The sequence below is a fragment of the Centruroides sculpturatus genome, unplaced genomic scaffold (genome assembly GCF_000671375.1).
Source record: "Centruroides sculpturatus isolate CEXI.00-Female unplaced genomic scaffold, Cexi_2.0 scaffold955, whole genome shotgun sequence".
NCBI classification, from domain to species: domain Eukaryota; kingdom Metazoa; phylum Arthropoda; class Arachnida; order Scorpiones; family Buthidae; genus Centruroides; species Centruroides sculpturatus.
This window is the reverse complement of record NW_019385144.1, coordinates 297426-308041: the sequence shown is the minus strand read 5'-3', so window position 1 is coordinate 308041 and position 10616 is coordinate 297426. Positions and strand designations below refer to the sequence as shown.

Sequence of the window (10616 nt, the reverse complement as noted above, 5' to 3'; positions counted from 1 at the left end):
AACAGACGATACTAAACTCAATTTATCCGCCTAAACGTCCGTAGCGTGGCGCTACGGACGGCGGGAAAGTAGTTCGGCTGCCCGATGACGTTTTACGTATTATAGGAGTTATTTTTACCGTTGTTTACGGATACTACCACAATTTTTATAGGAATCATAACTATAGGAAACGGTTTTATAGGGGGATCTACTGTATTTCAGAATTTATTCGTAGGATTCATTATTGTATGTCCTTAGTCTGTACCTTTATTATTATTTGAGCATTATTAATATAAAACAATAAAATTATCTGATATACAAAGTTTGATTTAGTGCTGCCATTTATTTGCTTCTGAAATTGGTGCTAAATTGAATGACTTCAAATAATAACTGCATATAGTAATGAGGTTTATACACAGTGGTACATTATAGCTTCAAGGGGCCCAGGCAAATTTGAATTAGGGGTCTATGTACAGTGCTGACTTAAGATTTTAAGGAAAGTATATTCTTATGATTGGTTTAGGACTCCCTGGCAATTGCCCTTTTTGCCTATAGGATAAAGCAACCACCAAGTCATATGACTTGGTGTCATACATTTAGTAGTTCATAGTTATGGTAGGATTCCTAATTGAATATTTGAGAGAAAATCTGTTCACAGGTTGCTATTATTTAGGAGGGCAGTATACTGAGGGTTGGCTGTATGTAATGAAATAATCTTGAATTTTTTTGTATAAATGGCTCTCTTGCAACTATTTTAAAAGTCTTGCTGTTTAAATTCTAATATTTTTAATTAACAAATTCTAATGACTCAAATTAATTTCATAAATTGATAAACTATCATATTGATTATTAAAGATCAGTTATTTTCTGTTTATGGATATTTTAATGACTAATGCTGAAGTGTTTGAATATTTTGGTTAAAAAGTAGTGCTTATACTTACAAACTCTTGATTAATAAAATTTCTTATCATTTTTTAACACACAAACATGCAAATTTCTTTAGAATGAAATATAATTCATAGAAAATGTTAAGTTCAATTGTAATTTTTTTGTTTATAAATAAAATTAAGTCTAATGTAAGTAAAAACTGTTATACAACTCACTTTTAATTCTCTGATTAGAACTTAAACTATTTACTAACCATAATCTCAAAATATTAACTACTATTAAATAGTACTAATGTTTATTATTATACAATTTCTAAATAGATGAAATTTATTTTACATGTACAGTACAACAAACATATTTGTTAATTACTAATCATGTTAATCATATATTTTTAGAAAAAAAATATATTTCTTTTAATAAATATATGATTCTTTTAATTTATATAACAATAAAATTAAGTTTTACAGTGTAAAAAAAAATTTAATATGATTAACATTGGTTTGACCGTACATTTTTAAGAGAATTTCAAAAATTCTTATATTCAGAAAAAATATATATTACTAATTTTAATCATAGATCTGATTTCTGGAATTAAAACATTCACAGGTTTGTCAAAATATTAAGAAATAAAGTAGAAATAGATTTTGTTATTCAAATTCACATTGAAAATAAAATAAATAAAAGTTTTAATGAAAACGTTATTTAACATATTTTTGCATATTTTGCTAATGTGACTTGTGCTTAATTTCATAAAAATTTAGTTATATTAAAAGAAAAAACATACTAATTATAATAAAATTGATTTTAAAATTCAACATTTGGGCTATTTTTTTCTTTGGACATACAAAATACCACACTTATTCGGATACACATCACCAAGAATCAAAACTTTGAGTCAGAAGTTAATCAATAAGCATTCATGTAATAAAATAAATTAGCCAATTACCATTCACTTCATTAACTCTTGATCTCTAGTTGCAAATACTGCCAGAAGAGATTGCAAATACAATTCCCAGAGTGAATAATAATCATGGATACTATCTTAAAATGCATATTTTGTGAACATACTATTTAAGGCTGGTTATTCCTTTTGTACATAGCCATTTGATGTCTTGTTAATAAAATATATTTCATGCATTTGTTTTGAAAATCAAATTAACTCATTATAAAGAAATAGTTGCTATTTTTACATACCACTATCAGAAAATGAACAGGTGTATTTTTAATAGAAAATTAAAGTTTGTTTGCTAAATAAACACATTATTTGTTTCTAAATTATTAACTTACATAGGTAGATAAAATTAATAACTTTTCAGAAATCCAACAATAGTAGAGGATATTGTTATTCAAATAAAACTGGCAATAATTTTAAATTACTAAATTTCATAATGTTATGCAGAACACTATAACACTGATTTTGGAATCTTATAAATTTAAATACAATTTAGTATTGTACTGCAGTTAAATATTAAATCATTTAAAAAACTGAACAACGAACATCTGTTTTACATTAATGTCAATTTGACAGAATATCTTAAACAAGTACATTGATGATGATGATGATGATGAAAAAGTCCATAGTTACTAAATGAAATTTAATACTGATTTTTTCTCAAAAAAGTAATTTTGGTTTTTAAATAGTTTGAGTTAATTGTACAAAGAAATTGATGGTACAGCTAAGAATGATAAGGACGGCCCTGTACAAATAAAGCACTATCACAGATATATTTGTAATATAAGAAACATTCTTTATCATATTTATCACAATTGTTTGTTGAAAATTTAAAAACTAGTTTGCATCTTATTTTTATGTAAATGTGATATTTTCACAATTTGAAATATTCAATTTTAAATTCCAAGTGAAAAAAAATTTTAATGGCACTTTATATAAAAAATAATGAAATTCATTTGCATAATTTATAAATACAATAATCATGATTTAGAATGACGACATGCTTTTGTAATATGAATGTCAGTATTGCAGTCCAGAAATGGCAACGAAGCTACAAATGCCTCTTGGTTGATACTCAGCAAGGCCACTTGCTTATTTGAAGAAGAACTATGGGAAACTGAAGCATCGAGTGAATCACAGCTTGGACATTCAGAAATATTGGAAGAAATGTCCGAGGCACTACAAAAAAATGAAAAAAATTTATATTTACTGACTAAAAGCTATATGAGTAAAATAGAAACTAGAAAATAAAATATAATCTGAAATTGTTTTAAAAATATATATAAGTTACTGAAAAACAAGAATTGAAATTACCAAGAGTCAACAAAAAATGCACTTTCTTCTAATTTACCCGGTGGACAACATGAATTACCAGATACTATACTTTCAATTTCTTTCATCGATAAATGACTTTGAAGAAAAAGATGCAGTGCTTTGTTTGACAAATACAGTGGTTCATTCAAAATTCTAAAAACAAAAAAAAAAATATAATAAAATTATCACTTTTATAGGAATTTTGTGACATTAACTTCCTTATCAGTTTAAACAAATCTTTTTAAAAGCAATCATTAAAAAATTTTAATTATTTTTATTTGAAAAACAACTAAGTCAATAAATAATATTTTAAAAAATAGCAGTATATAAACATTTTAAAGAAACCATTATTTTAAATCAATTTTGTTCTTAGTTACTAGCTTTCATAAATTATTAAGTCAGCCAATAACAAACTACTTGTGTAATATATTCATATTCTTTAAATTTACTGTTATAATTATATATATAAAAAGAATAATGAATGTATAGAGCACGGGTGGCAAACCTATGGCATGTAAGGAGAAACCATCTGGTACCTGTACATAAATAAAAATCATATTTATTACATCATCTCTTTCAATCTTTTTGTTTATTGCCTGATCATCCTTTTTCAGCCAGATTTTTTATTTTCATTCTAATTAAAACTTTTTAAAAATTTCTTTAAATACAGTTATTTGAAGTCTAAAACTTTGGCATGCATAAGCATCTTTAGTGCTAGGCATGCTTACTATATGACATGGGCTCTAGACCAGGAATGGCAAATATCTGAGTCTAATTTGTTTATTTTACTTTCCATAAGAAGTAAATCTATGGAAATTAATAGTAAGTATATTTGAAAAGTATATGAAGGGTTTAGTGGAAAAGTGGCATAAGTGAAATATCACTAATATATTTGAATTTTATTATTTTAATAAAATATTAGTATATTTTATTTGGTTAAAAAAAATCATTGACTTGCCTTCTACTAACAGTATCATTTTATTTTTAAATTAATAACTTTCTTTAATAAAAAAAAAATATATATATATATATGCTTAGATAATTCTTATTAATACTAAACAATATTTTATAATAAGTGTGATATTTACTTTAACATAAATAATTCTAATAGTTGTCGTCTTTGTTCTATAAATTCTTCTGTGAACTGATCACGAAAGAAAGAATCTGAAGGCAAAGATGGTGGGTTCCTGTAATAATACAATGTTCATTAATGTCAATGTAAAAATATTATCTTTTCAGTTTTACATAAACAGTCAAATTTAAAAATTAACTTTACATAAAATGAATTTTACAAGTGTATTTCCATTAGAATCCTTTCTTACATTAATTTNAGCTTTATCGTACACATGTATGGCATAATATACAATCTTGCAACATCATATTTCTACAGAATAAAAAATAGATATCCCAAGAGACTGAATAACTTCTACAGGTATTTCTTACATGCAGAGGGTTAAACAACAGATATTTTCCTGGGAGTGCAGAAAATATGTTCTCCTCAATATAACAGATTCTCGGAATAACATGATTTTCAGTGGCTCGAGTGATCCGTTAAAACAAAATTCTACTGTACCTATTTTTAAAAAAATATTTATTGGTTTGTAACCAAGTCACATGATTATGTTAGGGATTACAAAGAGATATTGATAATAAACAAATATTATCAACTAAATCCCTTTATTGCCTCTTAAGAATGTTATTACCGATAAGATTAATGAGATATCATTGTTTATAACTTTTTAAAATTTTTATAATTGATATTATTTTAAAAAAGGATGTTACCTGTAAAATAATTTGGTAAGTTGTACAACGTCTCTTATCACCTGAATAATGGATTACTGGATCTGTTACACTAACAGTGGTTGAAATCTACGAGGACAGAAAAAGAATCTTATTACTATACTTTGATTAATATCATCAAACTTAATAATGCTTTATCATCATATCATTATGCAGAAAAGTTGAACATTCAAGTTATTAATTATAAAAAAGTACATTGTGAAAATGTAACTTGAAATAAATAAGATTATATGTTAGTATGAGTTAGTTTTTATCTAATGAAGAACTTTAATGAAGTCCAGCTTTCAGAGAAACTATCATATAAAATTAAAGGTCTTGCAGTACAAATAAATTATATATCTCAAATTATATTTAATTGTTATTTAACAAACTCTACTTTTTGTGTATCTCCTACTTATGTGAGATATTCAATTATGTTGCATTAATATATTAAAATCATGCATTTAATAAATGGACATGCTTTATTAATATAACATGAAACTAAAATGTTTGTTTCCTTGTTCTGCTATTATTCCACTTACTATGACTCAACTCACTGGTCAGGATAATTTTATGCCTTAATGACAAAGAATTAGTTCAGAACATAAATTGTCAACACGAATATAATTATGTCAATTGACACAGAAAATTGAGTACTTAGTCATTTTAAATGTTTTTAGTGTAATTCTAACTTTTTGATAATTTTTAATTTATAAAAAACAAATCTTGAACAAGCATATTAAATATATAAAATATTAATGCCTTACCAATTCAAATAAATTAATAATAATATTAAATAAATACTCTTAAACTACATTTACTTATCAGTGTCACATGTCTGTCACATGATTTTCCACAGATGTTTCAAATATTAGGTTGTATTATAATTGTCAATTGTTTTTGAGGTTTTGTGTATATATTACACAAATAATAAATTTTGTAAAAAAAAAATTACAGAATTTTAAACATATACATAAATATCTCAAATCAATTATCTGACAAACTTAATACAAAACTAATATCATACCAGTACAATTTACTTTATGTAAAATAATGAATATATAAGTAATTCTATACTTTAGAATTTACATAGAGGAAAAATAGAATTTAGATAGAGGAAAAATAGGAAATGATTAAACTTTCATTTTACAAGGAAAAATAGTTAACTTTAACTGATTGATATTTCCCCTTTCTTTTTTTACTTTCTTCGTAACTCCTATATATTATAAAATAAATTCATTCAATCTTGTACAGAAAATCAAACTCATGAAAAAGTAATTTGAAAAGTTTATTTTATGCAATAGTTTTAGTAATTGTTAAAATAGTAATCATAATAATACAGTGCTATTCCTAAGAAAAAAATATTAGGGAGGGTCAACTTGAAATTGTAGAAAACTATCACTGAAAATTTCCTTATAAATGTCAGTTAATGACAACACAACACTCATACTATAACTAAAACTAATCCTTTATCTGATTATCTTAAATAAAAATATTTTTATTAACTGGTCAGAGGAAATGTTTAATTTTAATTGGATAATCAACCAGCTAAAACCAGATTGGAGAGAACATTGATAATATATCATAAACGTCAGAATATCAAACCAAAATACTGGCATTTACTTCAGCAAGATTATCATCAAACAATAGCTAAAAGATCAAAAATTATAAATTTTGTTTACATTAGATTGCTATCAATTTGTATTCATTCAACTAATTCTAACACTGATTTGTTATCAGCCAATTTGAAGTCAGATCTAGATTTTATTAACCATATATTGAACATATGATGAAATCTTGTATTATGAATCAGAATATTAAAAATCAGAATAATTATACCCCAAAGACTAAATATAGTTAAATAATACAATTTAGTTAAAATTACATAAATGATATTTCAGAATATTCAGAACTCTAATTGAAGCAATTTAAGTTTATTGTTTATTATTTAGTTTAAAAACTTATATTTTATGTCATTTATCTCCCACACAATTATGGCTTAAAAACAATACAGGAGAATCTCATTTTAATATATCATGGAACAGATTTTTTCCAGGTCCTTCCAAATCAATATAATTTTTCCTCCTTTTAGCAGATCCATAATTCAGAATAACATTTTTTCTTCTAAACCAATCTATTGTAAAAACTTTACTAACTAAACATTGAAAAAAAAAAATGCATTCAGGTGTTTTTATAGAGTTCGATGACGAACTCTATAAAAACTTCATAGAAGTTTATAGAGTTTGATGATAAACTTGTTAGCCTACATCTGGAATATGTACTGTACAATTAAAGAATTGTACAAAGAATCAATGAGTTGATACGATTAAAGAAGAGTCACCTAGACTTGATGGCATCATTAAATTTTGACACTACACTTAGATGCTAGTCCTAGTGTAGTGCCAAAATTTAGTGAGGCCAAGTCTTTCCACATTGTGAAGTCCTTCCTGAGAAGTATCAGCATAAATGAACAGGTATATATTACATTACTAATATCAAGCAGTTGTTAAATTCAATAGGCAGAAAAGTGGCACAAAAACAAACCAAGATGGACAAGTTTAACAAATCATGAAGTCAAGTGAAGTGCTAATGAGCATACATAATTTGCCTCTTTGTGCTTAGAGTACTGTACATACACTTTACATCAGCTTTATCGTACACATGTATGGCATAATATACAATCTTGCAACATCATATTTCTACAGAATAAAAAATAGATATCCCAAGAGACTGAATAACTTCTACAGGTATTTCTTACATGCAGAGGGTTAAACAACAGATATTTTCCTGGGAGTGCAGAAAATATGTTCTCCTCAATATAACAGATTCTCGGAATAACATGATTTTCAGTGGCTCGAGTGATCCGTTAAAACAAAATTCTACTGTACCTATTTTTTAAAAAATATTTATTGGTTTGTAACCAAGTCACATGATTATGTTAGGGATTACAAAGAGATATTGATAATAAACAAATATTATCAACTAAATCCCTTTATTGCCTCTTAAGAATGTTATTACCGATAAGATTAATGAGATATCATTGTTTATAACTTTTTAAAATTTTTATAATTGATATTATTTTAAAAAAGGATGTTACCTGTAAAATAATTTGGTAAGTTGTACAACGTCTCTTATCACCTGAATAATGGATTACTGGATCTGTTACACTAACAGTGGTTGAAATCTACGAGGACAGAAAAAGAATCTTATTACTATACTTTGATTAATATCATCAAACTTAATAATGCTTTATCATCATATCATTATGCAGAAAAGTTGAACATTCAAGTTATTAATTATAAAAAAGTACATTGTGAAAATGTAACTTGAAATAAATAAGATTATATGTTAGTATGAGTTAGTTTTTATCTAATGAAGAACTTTAATGAAGTCCAGCTTTCAGAGAAACTATCATATAAAATTAAAGGTCTTGCAGTACAAATAAATTATATATCTCAAATTATATTTAATTGTTATTTAACAAACTCTACTTTTTGTGTATCTCCTACTTATGTGAGATATTCAATTATGTTGCATTAATATATTAAAATCATGCATTTAATAAATGGACATGCTTTATTAATATAACATGAAACTAAAATGTTTGTTTCCTTGTTCTGCTATTATTCCACTTACTATGACTCAACTCACTGGTCAGGATAATTTTATGCCTTAATGACAAAGAATTAGTTCAGAACATAAATTGTCAACACGAATATAATTATGTCAATTGACACAGAAAATTGAGTACTTAGTCATTTTAATGTTTTTAGTGTAATTCTAACTTTTTGATAATTTTTAATTTATAAAAAACAAATCTTGAACAAGCATATTAAATATATAAAATATTAATGCCTTACCAATTCAAATAAATTAATAATAATATTAAATAAATACTCTTAAACTACATTTACTTATCAGTGTCACATGTCTGTCACATGATTTTCCACAGATGTTTCAAATATTAGGTTGTATTATAATTGTCAATTGTTTTTGAGGTTTTGTGTATATATTACACAAATAATAAATTTTGTAAAAAAAAAATTACAGAATTTTAAACATATACATAAATATCTCAAATCAATTATCTGACAAACTTAATACAAAACTAATATCATACCAGTACAATTTACTTTATGTAAAATAATGAATATATAAGTAATTCTATACTTTAGAATTTACATAGAGGAAAAATAGAATTTAGATAGAGGAAAAATAGGAAATGATTAAACTTTCATTTTACAAGGAAAAATAGTTAACTTTAACTGATTGATATTTCCCCTTTCTTTTTTAATTTTACACCCACATAAAATCAAATCATCACAGTAATGAGCATTCATAGACTATAATATAAAATAGTGTAATTTTAAAATAATTGTAATTCATCATAAAGTTAGAGTTAAATTCCCCCGAATAAAGGCCACGTAAATGAGACTATTATACGACCTTGAATTTAGAAAAATTCTTTTATTAAATCTGAAGGACAGTTATTTACGTGAACTGTTGAAACCTTTTAATGTCCCTTTAAACTAAGGTTGAGTGATCATTCATAAAATTTAGTTTGTCAGTATATTTATAATGTAGGAAATATGTATGGAATCGATCGATTCGATACATATTTCGATCGTCTATAAAATATAAAAATATGCGCATACATCATTATGAATAGGAAACAGCTACAGTATTTGAGTAACAAAAGATTTAGTACAACAGATTCTTATTATCCATTCAAATATTTTATTTTATGCATAGAAATGAAAAAAAAACAATTAAAAATTTCTGATGTATGTCTAGGTTATTGTTCTATTTCCTCATATATATTGTTTTATATAGAAAAGTATCTTTTCTTTCTATTGGGTCTACAACCTTCTATATACCTTACTGTAGGACAGGAATCGCTTCCTCTTAAACACAATATATTCATACGCTTTCTTTTATACATTTACAATGATGAGCGCCATTGCATGATGCAATGCCAATGTCTCTCGTCGTCATAACTAAATTTAACGCGAAATATGTCAAAGGAACTTTTAAAAATAATACTTAGCGACAATTAAGAAGTAGCACACGTGTTTTAAAATTAATAAAACGTATAAAAAAATATTTAAATTACCCGAGGTAAATCTGGATCGTCGTCTTCACAAGTGCATATAATCATCTCCAGCTGTGTAGAGGCAACGTCTTGTTGATTATAAATCACGCTACTAATTGATCCGAATTGCTACGACTCCAATTTATACGAACACAAGCTAGAGACGATATCTACAGAATAACAGAAGATATAGGTGTGATGTCACACAAAGCACGAGGTTGATAGGAGCGCTCTCGTGACAGTTAACCAATCAAGAACTCTGATCTGTGTTCTGTTACGATTGCGCCATTTCCGGGTAATTGGAAAATACAGAAGTTTATTATCGTTTAAAAATATTAATTTTATTAGAATTTATTATCGATTATAATAAACTAAATAATTATTTTTTTGCTGTTATAAATATTATTATAAACTCCAATATAATTAAAATACGGATGAACAATTCGATTGTATTTAAATTATAATGGTTGATTATCAGTTATTGTATATACTGTATTGACATCCTTTGCAGAAATATGTAATTAAATTGAAGATAAAAAATTTCTTTGACAGATAAATGTATTGTTTTTTTTTAATAAAACAAATAATTTTCAAGATTAGAGTTCAGTGGAC

The 10616-nt window shown here is 25.6% G+C and overlaps 2 protein-coding genes across 2 annotated transcripts in view; both read right to left on the bottom strand.

Annotated features, from left to right (window-relative positions):
* The window catches only part of LOC111635383 (sorting nexin-10-like), a 16109-nt gene extending 5899 nt beyond the window's left edge, over positions 1 to 10210 (bottom strand). Inside the window, exons 1-2 of the mRNA XM_023380337.1 lie at positions 10026 to 10210; positions 8010 to 8096 (exon numbers count right to left, since the gene is read on the bottom strand). Coding sequence (XP_023236105.1) covers positions 8010 to 8096; positions 10026 to 10070 — 132 coding nt within the window. The 5' untranslated portion in view covers positions 10071 to 10210. The remainder of the gene's footprint in view (positions 1 to 8009; positions 8097 to 10025) is intronic.
* Positions 2051 to 4340, bottom strand: LOC111635384. The gene is made up of 3 exons (XM_023380338.1): positions 4222 to 4340; positions 3134 to 3286; positions 2051 to 2998 (listed from the first exon to the last, which is right to left on the bottom strand). Exons 1-3 carry the CDS (start codon positions 4227 to 4229, stop codon positions 2800 to 2802), a joined length of 360 nt encoding a protein of 119 aa, XP_023236106.1. The 5' UTR covers positions 4230 to 4340; the 3' UTR covers positions 2051 to 2799.
* Positions 10211 to 10616: the final 406 nt, after the last annotated feature.